This window comes from Elgaria multicarinata, chromosome 8 (genome assembly GCF_023053635.1).
Source record: "Elgaria multicarinata webbii isolate HBS135686 ecotype San Diego chromosome 8, rElgMul1.1.pri, whole genome shotgun sequence".
NCBI classification, from domain to species: Eukaryota; Metazoa; Chordata; class Lepidosauria; order Squamata; family Anguidae; genus Elgaria; species Elgaria multicarinata.
The window spans coordinates 109,863,887-109,887,482 of NC_086178.1; the positions used below are offsets into that span (position 1 = coordinate 109,863,887).

Genomic DNA, 23,596 nt, shown 5'->3' on the forward strand with positions numbered 1-23,596 from the left:
CTTTTCTATAGTTATCAAGTAATGAAGGCTATACATAATTGAAGAGGGGAAATTACTTTTATCCCTGCAACAAATGTTAGTTCGGGGGCAGGAGTTACAGAGTTGTGATCTGAATTGTAATACTTTTATACTGTAGGGTTTAAATCTTTCATAGCAATATTGTAGGTGATGATACATTTCAATTTGTTTTGAGATAGAGCATGAACATGAACAAAAATTCTGAAGTGTGGTGGAAGGCTGTTTGTATACTTTTTTTTTTTTTTGCATTCTGGGCCATTGTTTTCAAGACAGAGAATGTGTGATCAAATTACTTCCATCCCTGCAAAGGAGAGGGGAGAATTTCTGTGACTTTAGGGACAGCTCTGAAATGTTTGAGTGGTAGTCACTATCAGATGAGGTAGCCCCTGGCAATGATAGTATGTGATCATTGTACAGGGGAGGAAATTGCTGCCTCCCTGGTGTGATGGGATAAACTATTCATAAACATTCAATCTCCTCAGAGAAAAAAAAAATTGCAGTCCAGCTTCTGTAAGGGAATGGAAATTTGTCAATTAGGCTGAGACAAAAACCTTGCACAGCCTCTAGAGTCATGAGTAGCTTTTTGTGGGACAGGGTAAGGACTGGTTGAGGAACCTTAAGAGAAGAAAATTAATTGGTTAGGTGTCCAGAGGCAAGAACGGTAAAGAAGGTGTGCAGAATAGGTAATAGGCAGAAAAACAGGACCCTGGTGAAGAGGAGAAGGAAGTTTGATGTAAAGGGCAGAGGAGAGGAGATACTGAACTGCCCGCTGAGTGAGACTGGCTAGTTTCCTTCCTGTTGACCTTCCACCAGCAGGCAAAGATGTTTTTATTCAGGCAGGTCTTTTGGCGTATAAGCTGATCTGTTGCTGAAAAGGTTTTTAATTGGTTGATGCTGTTTATTTCTTTAATTGTTGTGTTTTTTTTAATTTTGTTTTTAATTTATTTGGCCAAGACACTGGGTAAATAAAGGAGGTTTGATGAAGTGAACCGCCCAGAGAGCTTCGGCTATTGGGCGGTATAAAAATGTAATAAATAAATAAATAAATAAAGTATGCAGTAGGCCAGGGGTCCCCAACCCCCAGGCCATGGACCAGTTAGGAACGCCCTGGGTACAGGGCGCCATCTTGCCTGCCCAGCTGAAGTGAAGCCAGGACGCTGGGGTGAGGTGGGCAGCATCGGAACGGCGTGCCTGGCCGGAAGCCACTCTGGGAGAGCGACTTCCAGGTGTGCCGTTTTGAAGCCTCCCGCCTGCCCCAGCATCCTGGCTTCGCTTCGGCTGGGTGCCCACCCAGCTGAAGCAAAGCCAGGATGCTGGAGTGGGGGGGGGGCGGGCATGGCTTCCCAAAACCATCCCTTCACACACCCCGGGACTGTCGAAAAATTGTCTTCCATGAAACTGGTCCCTGGTGCCAAAAAGGTTGGGGACCGCTGCAGTAGGCTGAAAAGCATGGACCTGAGGAAACTCTGGGTGGGGAGTCATGGACTGGAAGAAAAGATGCGTCAAAGAAGAAGTAGGACAAAAAATGTCAAGAAAAGGAGGGAACAAGCAAGGGATGGTTGCAGGGCTGGTAACTCTTTTTGTCACTTGTGGCTTCTACTGCAGCATTGTGTTCTGGTAACCTTACGGATGCAATGAGGAATGAAAAGGGAATGGGAGGAATTGGGAGCTGAATTTCACTTATTGATCTGAATTAACCACCCACATCTTTGGCTTGAGCATTCTGGTATTTCTCCAAATTTTCTGTGCTATCCATGAGTAAAGCCACATTGGATTTGGTTATAGAAACACAGCTTTTTTGTACTAGCAGTACCCGCAAGTGCTGAATGGGAATGGCTGTGGTGACTCACCCAATAGTGACTCACCCAGCGTAGCTCTGCTAAAATGCTCTTCTTTGATTTTCTGCTTCCTCTCTCCCTCTGGTGACTCAGTAAGGGCTGGTGCTCGCAGACAGAGAGGGGTTCCTCAGATGAATCACACAACTCTCTTTGCAACAGTGGGTCTTTGACAACCCAGCAGCTTGCTGGAAGATTGGCAGCTCTGCATTTCATTTTTGTTTGGTGTTTTAGACTTCACACACCTCCCCAGTGTGAGCTTCCTTGGAAAACTAATTCTAGAAACCATAATTTAAAATGATACATGACTAATATTCACATTCACCGTGTGTTACTTTTAGGTTAATTTTGTCTGCGTACATATTTTGCGTTGAGGTTTGCATACAAGACCATACAAATATGTGGCTGCATTCATTGCAAACATTCCAGGTGCCAGTTATGTGGCACATGTGAATTGAGAAAGGAACCTGTCATCCATGTTGTTAAAAATACTTACAGGGTCTCTCTAGCAACCTTGGAAAAATATAACTCACTGTATGTGCATTGGGCATAGAACTTGAAAAGAAAAATGTCAGGCTATTCTGAAAGGTATTCAACCTTGGGAGTTTCTTTGCTGTAGATCACCGTATTTTGCCCATTAACTCCATCCTTATTTTCCTCAAGCTCCCTCCATGGGTGCGCCATTACACTGCTCATTATGAGTGGAACTTATTGACAGTCCAGGACATTTTAATGCCTGAATGGTGCCTCCTGCCCTACTAGGGCCAACACTTCATAGCTGGGATGGAGAACCATTTTTAGACCCAGGGACATCATAGTCCATATGCCAGCAGTGGGAGGGGCTACTGGCAAATGTGGGTGGAACCACTTCTGGCACACATGTTTAGCCTGGAGAAGAGAAGATTGAGGGGAGACATGATAGCACTCTTCAAATACTTGAAAGGTTGTCACACAGAGGAGGGCCAGGATCTCTTCTCGATCCTCCCAGAGTGCAGGACACGGAATAATGGACTCAAGTTAAAGGAAGCCAGATTCCTGCCTTCATCTCCTCCCCATAATGGTGCTGCCTGAAGCAGATCGCTTCACCCTGCTCTATGGGGTGGGGATGGGGTCAGCCCCGGTTGAAAGTGTACTGTACCGATTTTCATGTGGTGACTTGGTTTGGGAGGGTGGGTGTTTTTTTTCTTTTTCTTTTTGCAAAGTAAATAGAGTTATGGCTAAACACAAAGCTTTCCAGTTTGAGGGAGCATAAGTGGCTTATTGCAGAATTTCTTGAGGCTCGCTGCCTGACAATTGTTATTAACAGAAAGATTCTTCTTTATCTGCTAGAAGGCGGGGCTTTCCCCTGATTTTGGCACTGTACGTTCTGACAATAAGTCTTGCATTTATCTGGTGCTCTGGTGATGATAACTGATGACATTCTAACTGTTTCTTCCTTTCCACTTTACAGGAGGTCCAGAAGATAAATGGCAATGCGGAGATCCAGGCAGACGGGGAATTGAAACCCACAGACGAGAAAGAGGAAACCGTGGCAGCAGCAGAAGTGGGCTGGATGACCTCTGTTAAAGACTGGGCAGGGGTGATGATTTCAGCCCAGACCTTAACTGGCAGAGTCCTTGTGAGTTTACCTATGTTTGCTTCAGTTTTTCGTCATCCCCCCCAAGGGTGGATTCAAATGGCTAGCTAATACCCACCTCACCCCCTTTAAAAGTGTGGTAACCTCCACATAGGCAATCATTTCCCTCATTGATAGTAATTTGCTACCACATGCAGAAAATGGCTTCATGGGGACAAGGACAAGCAATAAAAGATAGAACCTTCAGACAACCAGGTTCTTGGTTGATACTGACAGTCATCAGGTGAGAAAAGGCAGCCATATGGATCCATTCTAACTCTGTAGTCCTAAGTATACATATCTGGGAGTAAGTTCAAATAAAAGAATGGGCCGTTTCTTCCGGATAAACATAGGGCATGTCTACACCAGCCCTATATCCCGGGATCATGCCAGGACCGCTCCTGTGCACCCAAATGCCACACAGGGGATCCCGGGAGCAGCATGGATGATCCCCCCATTTTCCTGGGATAACCCTTAGGTGTAGAAAGGGCCACAGTGAGGATTATGGTGCTATAATACCTGACTCTAACAAACACTGAACTTGCCACTTTACACTGGACTCTGCTAAACTAATTTAAGCCCTGCAAATTAAAAGAGGGCAGGTTTATTCCCACTGCAGGGAAATTAATTGGTTCTGAGCACCTAAGGTATGAAAATTAACCTATTTCAGGGAGAATCTAATTTAGATAGGTCATCATTTTTGTAGTTGTAACTTCCCAACCACCTCCAGACACAGCAATTCTTACCCCATCATTTTGCATGTATGCCTCATAGTTATATTACAAAGGTTTGGGGTTCTTATAAAACAGTGATGATTTATAAATCAACAGCAACCACTTGTGGCTCAGAAAAATGCATTGTTTTAGATAGTTTGATTTCTTGAAACTATGGATTGAAAGGTGGGTTGTTTTGTAGTTTAATAAGAAAATCAGAAATATGGAACATTTTGTTTCAGTAAAATTTGTGGCATGAAGTTACTGTACACTGATGTCTGAGCCTTTTGCTTCAAAGCCTTCTGAGCCTTCATTTGGGCATAACAATTTTGGATGCAGGCGCTGTGGCAACAATGTTGTATTGTAATGCATAAAGCAGTTAGGTAGGATAGGTGAAAAGTGTCCTTCTGCTAGGACATACTGTAGCCGACAGGCTAATTAGAGTTAATCATTGAGATGTAGAGCTTTCATTGTTAGTTTTGGATCCAAATCTTTGAATCATGAAGAACATATTAGAATGGGTTTTAAATCGTTTTACCATTAACCCCTCCTCACTCCTGTAAAAATCATTGGGTTAGACCCAGACTTAGGAAACAATCCTGTGCCCTCCAGACAGCGTAGGTTTGTTCAGTTTATGGGCTCTGAGGTCAGAAACAGGACTCCAGCCTCGGAGCCCAGAAACCACACTACCTGCCCTCTCCCCTTCGGACCCAGGGCCGGCTCTTGGAAGTAGAATGCAGAGACAGGAAAAGGGGGGGTGGGTTCCTGGGGGCAGGGACAAGACTGGAGCTTTGGTATGGCGGCGGATGGTGGAGCCAGGTAAGCCCCCCCATTTTGTCCCCCCTTCCCCACTTACCTGACTCCACCATCTGCCACAGAGGCAAGTAAATGGGGTGGGGGTGGGGGCAAAATGGCATCTGAATATTGATCTGGACCTCTGGATCTCGCTCCAGATCTGGTTCCGGAGCGGATTGGGGGAGGTCCGGATCAACCTGAACCAGTTTGGAGGGTCCGGATTGGGATCCGAAGTGGTTTGGGGAGGGTGTGCACAGCCCTAATTGAAACTAATGGGACTTAAGTTAGTAACGGCTAATCTTTCCCATTGATTTCAGTGAGTTGATTCTGAGTACGATAAAGACAAGATGCAACCCATAGTTTTTGTTTTCATTGTTTGCAGCCACCATGGAGCCATTTGCAACATATGTAAGAAAGGCACTATGATAACTTGCAAAGAATAAGGTTGGGCTAACATCAATATAAACTTAATCACTATGCACATGGCATGGTTATATTAAATATATACTATTTCAATAATATATATTTAATAAAACCATGCTATCTGCATAGTGATTAATCTCTCTCTCTCTCTCTCTCTCTCTCTCTCTCACACACACACACACACACACACACACACACACACACAGTTCAAAATATATAACAGGGATTTTTGAAGAATATAATACATTTGTATAGTGCATTGCCTGGATATAAAGTTGGTTTGAGTAAACTAGAGGTAATGGGGAGGAGCAGAATAAACTTTGGATACAATTAGCAATTTTTTAATGAACAACTTAGTAGGGTGTGTTGGTATCTTTGTCACAAACGGCATCAACAATCTATTTAAAAACATTTTTGCTCTACAAATAATAAAAAAGGACTGGGTACCTAGTTTCAGTCTTTACTATCTCATTCCATTCTTTCCTTTATTGGTAGAATTATTGCAGCCAAAATGAATATTCTACCTTTTAGTTTATAGGATTTTTTTTTGTGTTGTGATATATCACTAGTACTGGCTATATCACCATATGTCAGTTGCAAATCAGCTTGTCAAGGTTCTGCAAATTCCATCTCAAATCTCATTCTTACTCATATCTGTACCAGGCTGCAAGCTTTGGTTTTTCCTCTTTGCATGAAAATGTGTGCATTTTTGTGCACATTTCCCAAACATTTTTGAAATTACACATTTTTCTCCTATTTTTCAAACTTTTTTTTTTAAATTATTCTTACAATTACATTGCAAACTCAAAAATGTATGGACTCAACTGCAGATTGTGTTCAGGTTTGCATTCAGTTTTGGGAGCTCTGAACTGGGTAGATTCTGGTTGAAAATAATCTAATCAGTAGTTAAGGAACCATCTTTTGATCTAGATTAGCTTCTGGGTTGCTTTGCTTTATGTAGAAAGTACAAATTAGACCATTGTATGCATTTTTGTGTTTTGTTACAATGCAAGAGAATCAAACAGGTAGGAAGAATATACTTTTCTACTTTTAGTGTTTTTAATTTGGAATCTTTTTAAATACAATACTTTAGGGGGAAATATATTAATTGGTAGCCCTGATTAAAATTATATTTTCTCTTTCAGGACATATTAGAACTTCAAAAAAGATAAATCCTCAAAACAAAATGAAACTCCTTCAGTCTACTATTTAAGCCAGACTTCCCCAACCCAGTGCCCTCCAGATTATTGGACTGCAATTCCCATCACCACAGCCAGCATGGCCATTGGCTGAGAATGATGGGAGTTGTGATCCAACATATCTGGAGGGCACCAGGTTGAGGAATGCTGCTTTTATCTCAACTTAAAATAGTTCAAAATGTCCTTAACAACATAATGTGATTGTCTATATGTTTGGAAATGGAGCTTACCTTTAGGTAGTATTTTGCATTCAATTCAATGTGTTTGCAGGCATTTCTGCCAGTGATTTTATCTGCTGTGGATCTTCTAAGACTGCGGTGAAAGTTAGGGGGAGTGCTACCATGTTGATCTTCTTGGATCTCTCAGCGGCTTTTGATACCATTGATCATGGTATCTTACTGGATTGCCTCTGCAAGATGGGAGTAGGAGGCACTGTGTTGCAGTGGTCCCACTCCTACTTGCAGGGCTAATTACAGAGAGTGGTATTGTGGGATTCCTGTTCCACCCCATGGCAATTAAGCTGTGAGGTGCCACAGGGTTCTGTTCTATCCCCCATGCTGTTCAACATCTATATGAAGCCACTGGGTGAGGTCATTAGGAGTTTTGGGGTTGGGTGCCATCAATATGCAGATGATACTCAGCTCTACTTCTCCTTGTCCTCGGAGTCAGCTGGTGCTGTGAAGGTGCTGGACCAGTGCCTGGAGGCTGTAATGGGCTGGATGAGTGCTAATAAACTGAAGCTAAAGCCTGATAAGATGGAAGCTCTGTGGATTGGTGGTTCCTGAGTCCAGGAAGTGGGTAAGCTACCTGTTCTGGATGTGGTTGCACTCCCTCTGAAGGAGCAGGTGCATATCTTGGGAGTACTCCTAGTTCCATCCTTGTCGCTGGAGGCCCAGGTGGACTTCGTGGCCTGGAGTACTTGGGGCCAGCTACAGCTGATCCACCAGCTACGGCCTTTCCTGGACAGGGATAACCTAGCCACAGTAGTGCACGCACGGGTAACTTCCAGATTAGACTATTGCACTGCACTCTATGTGGGGCTGCCCTTGAAGACGACACGGAAGTTGCAACTAGTGCAAGGTTTAGCAGCTAGGCTGCTGACCGGTATAGCACTGCTCTTAAATGAATTGCACTGGCTACCTGTTCGCTTCCGGTAAGAATTCAAGGTGTTGGAAATGACGTTTAAAGCCCTAAACGGCTTGGGACCTCGATACTTGAGGGAGCGCCTCCCCCAATATATGCCTGCCTGGGACTTGAGATCTGTTGGAGGAGCCCTTCTCCGCATCCCACCAATGTGAGACATACATTATGGTGGGATGTGGGAGAGGGCATTCTCTGTTGTGGCACCCCAGCTATGGAATGCCCTCCCTTAGAGGCCTGACTGGTGCCAGCACTTGTTTCGTTTTGGAGCCAAGTTAAGACAAAGCCTTTGATGGCTAAATTCACCAAGCCTGTACATAGTTTTAATTGTTTTAATTGGTTTTACTGTTTTTAAATTCTATACTGGTTTTAGCTTATTAATGGTTTAATTTGTTTTTAGCTGTGTATATTTATTTTTTTAGATTGTTTGTATGCGTTTATCTGTACACCGCCCTGAATTCCTTGTGATATAGGATGGGATACAAATGTTTTAATAAATAAATAAATAAATAAAGTAAAATCCCAGCTGAAACCAAGGTCATAGCTATTGAAGATCCTTAAAAAATATTTAGCCTCTGTTTCTTAAAGATTTAGCACAGTGCATTTCTGAAAAATCTGATTGTTCTCTTCACCCACCCCCTTGCAAACCAACTGCAAAAATTTATGTTTTATTGAGTAAAAGATTATGGCGTTTTGTAGGTCAGTTGCAGATCAAAATTAGATCAGCTAGAGTGGCAGATGAAGAAATTATAGTACCTTTTCATACTGCAGGCCACAGTTTAAATCAAAATCAATCTTCCACATTCACTATTAAATAACCTTTAGGAAGTGGTTCACTGAACACTTGTGTTGAGGGGGAAGGAAAAGTAGCCATTGATTTTTGGTTTGGCGTGCTTACACAAAGAAAGCTGTTGTATAACTACTGCCTAGATTTATCTGCTAAGTAAAGAAGAAAAAGTTAACAAAGATGTGGTGTGAACACTGATCTAGAACAGGTCTTCATGAATGTTTCTTTCTCCTCCCCCAAATCTTCCTTTTCCCAATCTTATATGATCACTCATTTCCTTGGAAGAGGCTCCAATAAGAGAACACCAAGCTCTGCATGTGTGAGTCCAGGGTTCTATCCCTGGAAGCTGCCTTCACTAAGTCCACTGTCTGAGATGTTGTAGACAGTACTTGGCAGCATGGACCAGTGCCCTGACCCATGTAAGGTAGTGCCATATGTTCATATGACTCATGACAGAAGAGCAAGTCCTGATAAGTCGAATAATATCAGGATTTTACATCATGTTGTGAGATCCTGTCCTCTGCTCCACAATCCTAGAGGCCACACATGAGGAAGTATGGAGGTCCATAGCATGATGGCTGAACCACATAGTAAGGTTGTCTTTATCGCATGAGCGGAGCAGGGACTAGCCCCCAAGACATCCTCTTGTCACTTCTAACATGTGGTCTGTCCCTGTCACACATCCTGGAAATGCATAATAGTAGCACACTCTTCTTTTCCCAGAGTAATTTGCAGGCATGCTTAAATTATGTTCATGGTTGCAAATGTGATTATATAATACAGAATTGTCCCAATGGACTAAGATCTTCTAGTATAAGGCACTGTGGAAATGCAAGCAGTCATAAAAGAGACACTTACTAATACTACTAAGAGTTGGAATTGTAAACATAAGATAGGAGCCAAATGTGAGATGACAGAAAGGGGAGCATAAAAAAATTAGAACAAGCTTGATAGATTGATTTGTCCTACTGGCTGCTTAACTCCTGACACAGTTGCCAGATTGACTTAACTTCATATTTCTAAGACACTGAAGAGTTAAACATCCTTAATGAGTAAGAAGCTAATCTCTATTCCAACAAGCATGCTGTAACTCCTCATAGATTTACATGACTATTTCATGATATTGTAAATTATATCCCCAAAATTGACACCATTCACAGATAGGATCTTCTTTAGGAATGCTTATGAACATTCTCCACATCTGATTTTCTCCTGGATTTTGAGTGTCTAAATTACCTAGCTTTCATAGAATCATAGGCCTTATATACACCAAACAGGATATTGCACTATGAAAGCGGTATGGAAGCAATATATAAGAGGCAGGAGCCACACTACTGCTTTATAGCACTATTTAAGTGCACTGACAACTGTTGGGGCCTATTGACGCATACCATATACCACTTCCATAGTGCAATATCCTGCTTGGTGTAGATTAGGCCACTAAATAGTAGAGTTGATGCATCTTGAATGCCTCTAGTGTGGGAGAACCCACAAACTCCGTAGGTAATTGATTCCATAGTCGTACTCCTCTAACAGTCAGGATGTTTCTCCTGATGCCAAGCTGGAATCTGGCTTCCTGTAACTTGAGCCCATTATTCTGTGTCCTGCATTCTGGGGTGAAGTGTGACAATCTTTCAAGTGCTTGAAGAGTGCGATCATGGCCTTCGCTAGACCTAAGGTTTATCCTGGGATCGTCCCGGGGTCATCCCTGTTCATGTAAATAACACACAGGATATCCCAGGAGCAGGCAGGGACGACCCCAGGATGATCCCGGGATAAAGCTTAGGTCTAGCTAAGGCCCATGTCTCCCCTCAGTCTTCTCTTCTCGAGACTAAATATAGCCAGTTCTTTCAGTCTCTTCTCATACGGATTTGTTTCCAGACCCCTGATCATCCTCGTTACCCAACTCTGAACATGCTCCAGCTTGTCTGCATCTTTCTTGAAGTGTGGTGTCCAGAAATGGATGCAGTACTCAAGATGAGGCCTAACCAGGGCCAAATAGAGGGGAACCAGTACCTCACATAATTTGGAACCTACACTTCTATTAATGCAGCCCAAAATAGCATTTGCTTTTTCTGCAGCCACATCACACTGTTGGCTCATATACAGTTTGTGATCTACAATGATTCCAAGATCCTTCTCACATGTAGTATTTCTGAGCCTAGTATCCCCCATGTTGTAACTATGCATTTGGTTTCTTTTTCCTAGATATAGAACTTGGCATTTATCCCTATTAAATTTCATTCTGTTGTTTTCAGCCCAGTGCTCCAGCCTATCAGGATCACTTTGAAGTTTGTTTCTGTCTTCCAAGGTAGTAGCTATCCCACCCAATTTTGTGTCATCTGCAAATTTGATAAGTGTTACCTGCACCTCCTCGTCCAAATCATTAATAAAAATGTTGAAGAGCACTGGGCCCAGGACTGACCTTGCAGTACCCCACTTGTTACCTCCCCCAGTACCATAGATAAGCACACTTTGGGTCTGATTCTGTAGCCCACTGTGAATCCACCTAATAGTTGTTCCATCTAGCCCACTTTTAGCTAGTTTGCTGATCAGAATATCATGGGGCACTTTGTCAAAAGCTTTGCTGAAGTTAAGATATATTATGTCCACAGCGTTCCCACAGTCCACAAGGGAGGTAACCTGATCAAAAAATGAGATCAGATTAGTCTGACAGGATTTGTTCTTGACAAATCCATGTTGGCTTCTAGTAGTCACTGCAAGTTTTCAAGATGCTTACAGATTGACTTCTTTATAATCTGCTTGAAAAATTTCCCAGGGATGGATGTCAGACTGTTGTTCCCAGGTTCCTCCGTTTTGTCCTTTTTAAAGATAGGGACAACATTAGCCCTCCTCCAGTCCTCCTGCACTTCACCCGTGCTACATGATTTTGCAAAGATCATGTTCTTCTGCAAGTTCCCTTATTTCTCTAGGATGCAGTTCATCGGGCCCTGAGTTGAACTTGTTCAAGGAAATTAGGTGTTCCTTGCCCTTTTGTTTATCAATCTCAACTGCAATCCTGTCACTTCAGCTTGAACTTCATGTTTACCAGGAGAGTCATAGACCCTCTTTCAGGAAAAGACTGAGCCAAATTAGGAATTGAGCACTTCTGCCTTTTCTTTGTCATCTATTATCATTTTGCCATCCTCATTGAGTAGCTGAACCACCATTTCTTTCCTCTGTCTTTTACTATGCACATACCTGAAGAAAGCTTTTTTGTTGGTTTTAGCATTCCTTGCTAACCTCAGCTCATTTTTAGCTCTAGCCCTCCTGACACCATTCCTGCATTTTTATGCTACCTGTCTGTACTTTTCCTTTGCAGCCTGGACCATATGTGTCCTTTTTTTCATGTCATCTCTAAGCTTTTTGTGTAGCTACATTGGCTTCTTCTGCTATCTTCTACCTTTTTTCCTTGTTGGAATTGTTTGTAATTGTGCCTTTAAAATTGCCTTTTTAAGAATTTGCAACCCATCTTGGACTCTGTTTCTCATTAGGGTCACTTGCCATGGGGCCCTACTTATCATTGTTCTGAGTTTATTAAAATCGACTTTGTAAAATCGAGAGTACGCGTATGACTACACTCAGTTTTTGCTTCCTTTAAAATCAAAAACTCCAGTACGACATGGTCACTTTCCCCCAGAGTTCCCGTAACTGCCACTTTATCCACTAAATCATCTCATGGAAATGTTCTAATACATTACTGAGCCACCATTCTTCAGTTTTGATTTCCAGATTTAGATCAGACTGCTGCATATGCACAATTCACCATAAAGTTCACTTTACATTTTCTTTCTTTCTTTACTGGTTACTAGAGCATATGAAGACTTGAGCACATTCATTAAAACACTGTGCAAGAAGGAATCTTGATGTGATTGCAGTTTTTGTGTGTGCAATGTTTTAATCAATGCGCTTTTGTGCTTGTAGGTGTCAATAACTTGTGAGGAGAAAAAAAAACAGAAACAGAAAACTGTGGCAAACTGAAGACATTCCAATTCAAAAAAAAGTTTCTATGTTCAGCCAGAAGGCAGAAGAGTAGGGCATGAGGCAGAAGCAACTCATGGAACAATAAAGAAACAAAATGAGGGATATCCGTTCATCCCTAATCTCTTTTATTTTCACATTACAAAAATTAGAAAACTTGTTAAATGTGTGAAAATTATTTAAGGTATGACATTCTTTGCCTGGGCATCTGTCAAAACTAGGAACAGTTTGTGAAAGCTAAATTAATCCCGAGCATTTCCCAAATAAAGCTGTTGAAAGAAAACAACATTCAAGATGCTTTTTATAATTTGATGGCTAGAAGAGAGACATTTGGGTATTTTGTGCATAGATTTTATGCAGAATTATTGGCATTGGCTTATATTTTATGGCCCTTGTGATGGATATGCAACAGCCATTGTTTAAAGCAAAGTATGAAATCTTGCTTTACTGAAACTGCAGAACAAGAAGAAACTTTAAAATGTATTTAAGTAGGATTGTTGCTCTATTGACTGATTAGGAGGACTGTCTGGGTGGATGGCATTTGGGGGGATACTGAAGGGATTTGATATCCTGTCTGCTGATCCATGTATGCAGGGCCACAAAACGGTACACGTGTCAGGACATGAAGTATTCAAGTTGCTTTGTATACAAGACAAATGCCTAAGGAGAAACTTAAATACTCATTGTGGCCTGGTCGGAGTGTCACTTTCTGTCACTTTCAGTATCATTGGCACTATCTCTGAAGTAGGACCCCCCCCCAAAAAATTGTCTGTAAACATTTCCCCAATGTAATAGGAACAGCAGGAGAGATAGCAAGAGAAAGAGGAGGGCAGTGGAAGAATTCAAGTTGCTTCCTAGAACAGGGTACCCAACATTTTTGGAGCGGTGGGCATATTTGGGAATTTGATAAACAGCTGTGGGCACCACCACAAAATGGCTCTCATGGAGGATACTGCAAATCCCATAATGGCTGCCTAAAAGAGGGCGGTGGGGAAATACGGAGGCTAGAAGTGAGAGGAAACGCTGAGGTAAAGGGTTGGGGGAGAAATAGCAAGGCCAGAGGCAGGAAATGGAGACAAGCCGTAAGATCAAGGGGTGGGTGGCAGAGAAAGAGCAATGGTAGGGGCTAGGAAGGGAGAGAAGAAGCACTTGGCATCCTAAGATTTTTTGCTCACTGAACAGCTGATCACCAGCAGGTTCAGGAATAGGAAGAAGCACCTGGCATCCTACCATTTTTTCAAGTTTTTTAAATTAAAAAAAATGTACTTCCAAATACTCAATTTAAGATATTTAAAGAGCTGGGCGTTCCTTTAACAAACAAGCACTTTAGCTATCTGGGTGTGTATCTGACTAAGAATCCAGGTACGGCACTGGGACATAATTATGGAGTCATTTGGAAGAAATTCTTACAGATCTTAAAGCATGGTCTAAGCTAACACTCTCTTTAGCTAGTCGCATAACATCTGTTAAAATGTCAATATTACCTAATTTGTCATACTTATTCTAAGGGCTCTCCACTGAGGTCCCTAATTCAGTTCATGGCAAAGGAAGGTGGAATTTTTCATATTTAAGAATAAACATCCTAGAACTATTAAGGTACATCAGTACAGGCCTATGTCAGAGGGGGGATGGAGCATCCCACTATTTAAAACATATTATGAAGCATACCAGCTCCAACGTCCGATCTCTTTTCTTCTACAAGGTTGCCACCTGCATTGGGTGCAGATAGATACAACTCTTTTAGATGTAGAGCCTCCTGAAAGCATCCCATTTATAAAACAATTATCACAACAAGTGGCTGGGAGCCCGGTATCCACTTTTATAGGGCCATTTAATGTTTGTATACGATGGTTGGATAAGTTAATGCCAAATCTCTCTCCGCTACTCCCATTATATTATCACCCAGTATTTATTAGTAATGCAAGGCAAATCAGAGTAGAAGCATTTAAGAGAGCAGGGCTGTATAGAATGTGGGATTTCTATCACGATAACATCCCTCTCTCTAGAAAACCCATTTGAAGGACTTCAATATTACATGGATGGAGTGGTGCCAGGTAGACACATTTATACATCAGCTACATGTTAAGGAATGAGCCACACGTCCCCTTACACAGTTTGAATTCTTAATCAAGTCCTCTCCAGGTACTAACTCAGGTCTCGTGTCATGACTATATTCCATTTTTCTTAATGCCAGGATGGGCAGCTCTGAAGGTCTATAGAAAATATGGTAGTCAAACTGGTCAATCAAAGTAGAGGACACAGATGGTTCAAAATTGTTGAGCAAATTCCCATTCAGATCTGTCTCAATGACTACAAATGAAACAGTGTTAAAGATCTTGCAAAAATGGTATCTAATCCCCAGTAAGGGTGGCACAATTCAAGCAAACAAGTTTGCAATATTGTTGGAGGGGTTGTGGGAGAGGTAGGCACTTTTCTGCATATGTGGTGGCATAGTGCTAAAATAAAATAAAAAATTGGGACTTAATTATTAAAGAAATTGAAAAGATAAATGGGCAAAATTTTATTAAATCCCCAGTATTAGCATTGTAAGGATTATTTCAGGAGGACAATAAAAAAGTTGGATCTAAGCCATTAATAGGATCTCTGTTGGTTGCTGTCAGATTGGTTATAGTTAGATATTGGAAGGATTTGGCTGGCGCCACGCTAATAAATTGGTATAGTAAGGTTTGGCACGTAGCCTTAATGGAGAAACTGAGCAATAAACTGAGATTGATAAGAGGAACAAGATCTAAAGACACATTTAATATGGATTGGCATTGCTTCATGGTATATACAAACTCGTAGGAATGGGAGAATAAAATCCCCAAAGTATTTAAATCCTTTTGGTTGGCATAATGAAAGATATATCTCCTGTGGTTGGTTAATTTATGATATTTTTTTCTAACTTAGAAAGACAGGAAATATTTAAGATCTGAAGAATGATATATATTTTGATATATATAATAGCTATAATAGCATCACTGATTTCCTGGGGTAGGGGAAGAGGAATATTTATGTTAAAGTTTTTTTGTTCTTTGTTCTTTTTTCAGTATGAAATTTAAAATAAAAAAGTTGGGGGGGAAACAAAAAAGGGGGGAAATTAAAAATAATTATTTGAAGGGTCAATGAGTGGAGAGCTTCATGGGTGCTATTGGATGACCCCATGGATGCCATGGTGCCCACAGGCTCCACATTGGGGACCCCTGCCTTATAAGGTCCCCTAGTATGAGATGTACCACATTGAATGCATATCCAAGGCCTCAGCTAGACCAGGGGATTGTACCGCGATGACCTCATGATTTTATGATTTCGAGATCGCCATACTAGACTACACATGGCGCGCGACATCGCGGCCGCCATTTTTGTTTGTTTTAAAGAAGAAGGAGTGCTCGTGCGCAGAAGGTAAGGGTTTTTTTTTTTAAAAAAAATCCCCCACTCCTCCCACCCCCGATGGGCACAGAGCTCCTGAGGAGCTCTGCGCCCCATGTACGGGTCCTGGCTCCTCGCAAGGAACTGTGAGGAACCGGGACAAACCCCAACGCCTGCACACACATTCCACGGTCTCGGGATCATCCCAAGACTGTGGAAAAAGCAGGCTCGAAGGGGAGGGCGAGATCCCGGGGCAAGGGAGGGATGATCCCTTCCTGCCCCCGGGATCTGCTGTGCTGCATGTGAATGGACATTGATGATCCCCAGGATTGCCCTGGGATTTCACCCTGTCTAGCTATGGCCCAAAAGTCACCTGGACAGACTCTTGTGGAGAATTCCTGCAGGAGGCTTTCCACATCCCTAAGGGCACAGCTCACTTTTCCAGTCCTGGCTACATGGGACAATAACCAAGTGAGAGTCAGGCTCTGTCTGCTGGAAATTCTTAAGGCTACCCTGGAGAAAGGCAGAGAAATTGGGAAGTATGGTAGAACTACCAACATGGCAGCTTTACTCCGCCTTTGCTTATCCAATCTCCTTTTTAGTGGCTAATTTGCCTCCGGGGTTGGTAAGAGGAGGATGTACAATCATTGGCGTGCGCACAGCAGGTTCAGGGGGTTCAACTGAACCCCCTAATGCGCTGCCGCCGCCATGTTTGCCCCGCCTGCACTTGAGGGAGAGAGGACAAGCGAGGCGCCGCTGCTCTGGCCCAAGCGCAGCTAAGCGCAGCTCAGCCCCGCAGCTGCTCTGCAGCCTTGTTTCCCGGCTGCCCAGCCACAGGAAGTAGGAAGTCTTGCAAGAGTTCCTGCGAGCCTTCCCAGCCAGCAGCTGAGATCTCGCGCGATTCAAGAGCGCGCCGAAGACCCCGGCTGCTGGCTGAGCTGCACGGCAAGGCTGCTCTGCGAGCGGAAGCACGAGGCGCGGCGGCGGGAGAACGAGTATCAGGCGGCGCGAGGGCCAGAGCTGTGGGCAGCGCGAGGAGGGAGGATGAGAAGCAGCAGCACCAGCACCTTACGAGGCAGAGGGAGGAGCAGCGGGAGGCCAGCAGCGCTGCCAGGGAAGGTACGTGTCTATTCCCCATCCTCAGCTACTTGGTTTTCCCCCGCCTCCCCCTCAGCAACCCCTAATGATGCCAAACCCAGATTGCTTCTCCTGCACAAGCCCCCTAGAACAAACGAAGCTCTACTCCAAGGGAGGCTTTGTGTAGGAAACGTGGGCTTTGGATTGTGCTTGTGCCCTATTGCTATCCTGGGGATGAGCACACGTCAGGAGGTTCCCACCGTCTGTATCCCGCTCTTTCTCTTTAATGTAAAATGTCTTGTCTTCTGTGAGCTCAGCTTAAAAACTTTCCAGAGAATAAAATCTTTGCCTATTCTTCTGTTAAAGGATCATGCTTTGGTAGAAAAATACGTCTGTTATATTTTTTTTCAAAAGGTTGCCGGTGGCTTTCTTTAATATGCTTTGGTAATCTTCATATGTGGTAATTAGGTTCCCAATTCTGACAAATTTGGGAGAGATAAAAAGCTGTGTTTTATTTTTGTTTTTAATTTGACAAGTATTTTGGTAACTTTTCAGCATGATACTGTTTTTAATAACCACTACCACCACTAAAATGGGAGTAACTGCTGCAGCAGCTGCTGTGGTTGTGTTAATTGTGTAGGCCAGGGAATGTCTGTGAAAGGCACTTCAAGGAGTAGGGAAGCTCAAACAGCACAATGGGCCAAAGTTTTTATTAAAAGTGTATATAATTGCATTTTTTTTAAAAAAAAGAAACAAAAGCAATGTTATAATACGCTTAACTGCTATGCAGAAAGCGGAAGAGGGCATTATTCAAGCTTGTGAGACCCTGCTTCTGATTTTCCAAAAGCACCAAGCTAATTAGGAAACAAATGACTATATAATATTTCTGGCTTTGCTTAGGAATCAAATTTTATTAAGGGTTTGGCCACAATGGTTTGTTTTTCATTTATTCCCCCCCCCCTAAGAGCATGATGTGACACAAGCCAGCAAGGCCAAAATTGTTAAAGGAATAACATGGGATCTCTTCCTTGTAAAACTTGTACAGTATGTGGTGACTCTTTTGTACATGGTTTAGAGACAAATATTGAACATGAAATCACCAGACTAATAGATTATAAATAATTCTGTAGGAACTTAACTTGTAAGAAATCACTGTAGTTGCTTTTAAACAATTTCAAAATACGTTTTGGGGTTCTGTTTTTGTTTTTTTCTTCTTCAGACTGTGCAAAGACTGAAAGCTAAGTTTGCATTTCTAAAATGTTGACTTATTCTGCAAGAGTTCTTAGTAACTTCTTGAGTGTGGTAGATCTTGGAAGATGTCAATTCTTTGCTTGTAATGTTATCCTGTAGCTAGGGTGTTTGGCAAACATGTTCAGAAATGAAAATATTTTAGAACATGGTTTAGTTAGAGAAATCATTTTCTTACTTCAAGAATCCTGCTGATTTAACTGTACAGCAATCAGGATGATCAGGGGTCTGGAAACAAAGCCCTATGAGGAGAGACTGAAAGAACTGTTTAGGCTTGAGAAGAGAAGGCTGAAGGGAGATATGATAACATTCTTCAAGGACTTGAAAGGTTGTCACACAGAAGAGGGCCAGGATCTCTTCTCGATCCTCCCAGACTGCAGAACACGGAATAACGGGCTCAAGTTATAGGAAGCCAGATTCCGGCTGGACATTAGGAAAAACTTCCTGACTATTAGAGCAGTACGACAATGGAACCAGTTACTTAGGGAGGTCATAGGCTCTCCCACACTAGAGACCTTCAAGAGGCAGCTGGACAACCATCTGTCAGGTATGCTATAAGATAGATTCCTGCATTGAACAAGGGGTTGGACTAGAGGCCCCATCCAACTCTTACTATTCTATGATTCTAATTTTAGTACTTTTTGAACCACTTACTTTCTCTTGATTTCAGAATAGCAGGGCATCTGTCATTCTTTTCAGCCAATTTTCTTTAATCAATTATCATTTTTTCAAAGGATGTGATCTCTGCATTAAACTGGATGTGCAGTATCTGGCAAAAGTCATGCTCTCCTCTGCTGTTCTGGTGTGCCCTGACACAGAGCCCTCAGCTATTCTAGCCTGTACTACTGCAGACTCCTCAAACTATTTCGACTACTCTTGCAGATTCCCCAACTGTTCTGGCCTGCCCTATCACAGACCCTGTGACTATTCTTGCCTGCCCTAAGACAAGTGTTGGATTCAATGTGTTGTTTATATTTTGAATTTTTCAAGTATTTAAAAATGCAAGCTGTATATATCTACTATCAAGGTGCTCTCCATATGCCAAATGTGGACTTGCTTGGTGTTGAAATCTGCACCCAATGAGTTAAAATACACTTGATCTTTGAACCACAGCAAGCCTGATCAAGAAACCTGAATCTGTTTTAGTAAGTTTGGATTAGGTCATTATCTGATTAAATTTAAAGATGGTGAAAATTGACTATCTTTATAGTTATCTTTATGGTTATCACTACAGCAAAAAAATATTATTCAGAGTCTCTGTTTTAAAATGTGTATTTTTAAAGTACAAATTACTTGTTAATTAAAAAAAATCCAGTTTACTTCAGTTTTCGTTTGTTCGATGAATGAAAAAAAGTCCTTTATTACTGTATGTTCAATCAATGTTTACCTTAAAAAAAGTATCCCTGGCTGAACCCCCTAATGAAATGTGCTCCGCACGCCTATGTGTACAATTAGTTGCCTAGGTGAGATATGATCAGCAGACAGAGAAAGGCAGCAAATGGCTCTACAATCTTCACCAGTTTCTCTGCTTGTCTCTGGGAGGGATTTTAGAATTCTTAACAGCCAGAGCCTCACTTACATATCACATGTCTGAAAGCCGCGCAGAACTTCCCATTTTTGGCATAGTGGGTGTGATGTATGTATATCCAAACTCTTATCTTTGGAGCTGGTAATGAAACTGCCACTGTGTGCAGTGCATCACTATAGGAACCCTTTTCGTTCTTTGGGGACAAAGCTGTGTAAAACGTTATAATTTCTCCTTTAGAGAATACATCAAAGTTTTAAGGATTATTATGTAGCGAACAAAAAACAACAACTGTGCACCTGACTCCCTTAGAAAAATCCAAGCCTTATTTTGCCAACCTGCAGAAATATGCAGATGTTGTGAAGTGTAGCAGAATAGATAGCCCTCCTGCTGAAGCAAGCAAGCAGACTAGTTCTGTTTGCTGTCCTGAGCCAAGACGTTGCATCACTCACAAATGCGAGGCAGTTTAAAATAATACCTAGTGAAATTCACCCAGGAGATATCCAGGGTATACGAGAAAAATCATGCAATGTACATTTGTGGTAATGGGTCTTACTCTAACTCAGCTAAGAATCTGTTGGATGCTGGCAAAGTTACAGACCTGGAACAGAAGCCAATAAGCAATAAGACTCAGAGGGCAGCAGCAAGGAGCAGATCTCTTTAAAATAGCAGCTTACCGACTTCTGGCTAGAGTGAGCATTGCAGGACTTAAGAAAATTCCCATGGATAGTCATAGAAATTAAAAGATCAGAGCAGCCTGGTTGCCCCCCCTCCCCCCCGTTTTGGAACCATGACTATTATAGGATAATAGCAGTTATCTGGAGACCACTATGTTGTGGGGAGGCTGGATCAGAGTAATGCATTTCCTCTGCCTTCCAGTTTGATGTGAGGTCTCCATCATTCTCTTTTATGATGAAGTCCTCTGCATGTTTAAGTAGGAAAAAGTCCTACTACTCCCAGCATGCCCCAGCTGCCTAGGACATGCTAAAAGTTGCTTATCTAAACATGCATAGGATTGTGCCTTTAGAATGGTAAGAGCACAACATGTTTGTATACAAATGGTTGGAACACATAACCTTGGAAGCATTTCTGTCTCTCTCAGCCTCAACTCCACCCTCAGCTTGGTTCACACATAATGATAGGGTGACCATATGAAAAGGAGGACAGAGCTCCTGTATCTTTAACAAGTTGTAGTGAAATGGGAATTTCAGCAGGCGTCATTTGTATATATGGAGAACCGGGGTGAAATTTCCTCTTCATCACACCAGTTAAAGCTGCAGGTGCCCTGCCCTCTTTTAAATCTGGTCACTCTAGTATAGCTCCTGCACCTTTAACTGAGGTGATGAAGAGGGAATTTCACCAGGTGCGACATGCATACCAATGACACCTGCTGAAATTCCCCTTTCTATGCAACTGTTAAAGATACAGGAGCCCTGTCCTCCTTTTCATATGGTCACCCTACATAATGACAACCCAGAAAATGAATTGAATAAGGGTTGTTGTTGAATAGTTGGGCTATTGTTATGTGCTAAACATGGACTGTGTTTTAACTATGGGTTATTAACCACAGACAATCCCAGGTTGTTGTTGGATTGTGAACTCTAGATTGTTTGTAGTTAACAGTCCATAGTTAAATCATAGTGCCCAGTTTGCATGTAACAACAACCCATGGTTCAACCACCGACAATTCAACCCATTTTTCACCTGTACTCTGGGATGTCATTATGTGCTACCAGGTCAATATGGGAATATTTGTATTTCAACCCACCCCCAGCTCAAAACCTTCCAGCATCAGTAGGCAGAATTCCAAGCTCTATCAGCAATGCTAGCCTTACTTTTAAAACTTTGAATTAATAGACACGCACATTGTAATTCCTGGAATGATAGCTTTATTCATCATGTAGAAGGACTGGCATTATATGTTGCATGGGAGTAAGTAGTGGATATAGATCAGCCTCTGAGCTGTAGCAGTTCATTGGACTAGTGCTTATGGCTAACACTTACTTTAGAAGTTTTTCTTCCACTCCATAACTGTAACTCTTGAAGCAATTCAGGACTCATTCATTTTCAGCTTCCCCCATATCTGTTCCTGCCCCTCACACTATGCGGCAGGGTCTTGCTATTTACTGTTTTACTCTGTACAGCACCATGTACACTGATGGTGCTATATAAATAAATAAATAAATAAATAATAATAATAATAATAATAATAATAATGCTGTATCCTTGCAGGGGAAAAGTATTCAGGAGGGCATAGTCTGTGTTGGGCATACTAGCACTGAGTCTCTAAGAACTGGTATAATAATCAGCTGTAGAGCTCCTATTTACAAGGTAAAATAACCCAGGGGGGGAAATGACTTTTGAGATCCTTAACAAATGGTAATAGTGTGTATTAATGAAATGAATTTGATGGAACAGTTATTTTGAGCGTGTTAAACCTTGTAGTGTGTTGCCATGGGGATTAGGCACAATCACTTCCTAGGAGATGTTTGCATGTGTTAATCGGCTTGCAAACACTTCCTCTTTCTTTTCATTTAATTCATAGGCTGAGCACCTTTGCTGGCCCTTGGGGCTGCTATTGATGCCTAAGGTGTATGTCCTTTTCTCTGTATGCGTAAATCTCTGGTAGCTCTCAATATGAAAGATGGCTCATTGCTGAATTGAAGATGTGTGCTCCAGTTTGCTTTAATCTCCTGTGACTACAGTGTGGGCTATTTCCTAGGTTTCCATAGGGACAGGAACAATGCTTCCAGTTGGGTTTCATCAGCCACAGAATGATGATGGGAAGAAGTACACAGTGTTGAGTTGGTCTCATTGGTTTCTATGGTAACTGCAGCTTCCTTTTATCTACCCTCTTGCTATATGTGTGTTTTTTCTTATTTTTCATCTGCACTAATATTATTGCTAAACCTATAGTGCATTTGTGGAAATTCCTTTTTTGATTGTATGCGGTTTGTGCAAGCATAATTCTGGGGATGGTACATCAGCAATGTATTTTTAGCACATTTTCATTCATGGGGGGAGGGGTACCTTGTTCCTTCATTTTAGAAATCATAACTAAACTACTATTTGACTTTTAGTGTTGCCATCTGTCCCACATTTTAATGGGGCCATCAGAATATTTCTGTGCCAGGATTTGAACATCTCCAAACTGTGTCGTCATTTTTTTTTAAAAGCCCAACAACATGAAGAAAGAGAAAATACGTAAATAAATAAAACAGGATGAATCATAACATGATTCACTGTTGTCATTTCATGGTGTTACGTTGTGAAATGGAGATATGAAACTAGAAGGATGCAATGACAGACTGTTCTGTCAGTCCCCTCTGTGACCTACCTATATGTGTGTACATCTGCATGATGTCATTTCTAGATATCATCACAGGTGATTCATAACAAAGGTAGACAACTCGGGGGTCCTCCAGATGTTGTTGGACTGCAATTCCCATCAGTCCTAGCCAGCATGGCCAAGGTTGATGGATGATGGGAGTTGCAGTCCAACAACATCTGGGAAGGGCACATGTCCCCCATCCCTGGGTTAAGCTAAGTTAAGCGGGTTTTTGCTCCCAGAAGTTCTACAGGTAAATTCTATTTAGTTGCTCACCCCTCATTTATACAAATGCTCCTATCAGGGTTCATTCACTTTGGCTGGCCTTGGTAGTCAGGGCAAATTTGTCACTGATCCTGAAGGATGGTGAAACAGGTTTCTGTCTGTGACATCCTATTTGGGCTTTGGAGGTGCTTCAAGCTCAAGAGAGTCCCAACAAGATTCTCCTCCACAGAGTAGAAGCGCAGGAAGATTGTAAGAGAACTGGTACTGATCTTCTGGTTCCAGAGATGTGGGACGGGGCTCTCGCTACAAAAGTGGGCT

The 23,596-nt window shown here is 42.1% G+C and overlaps 1 protein-coding gene across 9 annotated transcripts in view; it reads left to right on the top strand.

Moving 5' to 3' along the window:
- The window catches only part of KCNMA1 (potassium calcium-activated channel subfamily M alpha 1), a 720,064-nt gene that overhangs the window by 172,138 nt on the left and 524,330 nt on the right, over positions 1-23,596 (top strand). For all 9 annotated transcript variants that reach the window (XM_063133182.1, XM_063133180.1, XM_063133181.1 and 6 more), the window contains exon 2: positions 3,304-3,471. In XM_063133182.1, coding sequence (XP_062989252.1) covers positions 3,304-3,471 — 168 coding nt within the window. The remainder of the gene's footprint in view (positions 1-3,303; positions 3,472-23,596) is intronic.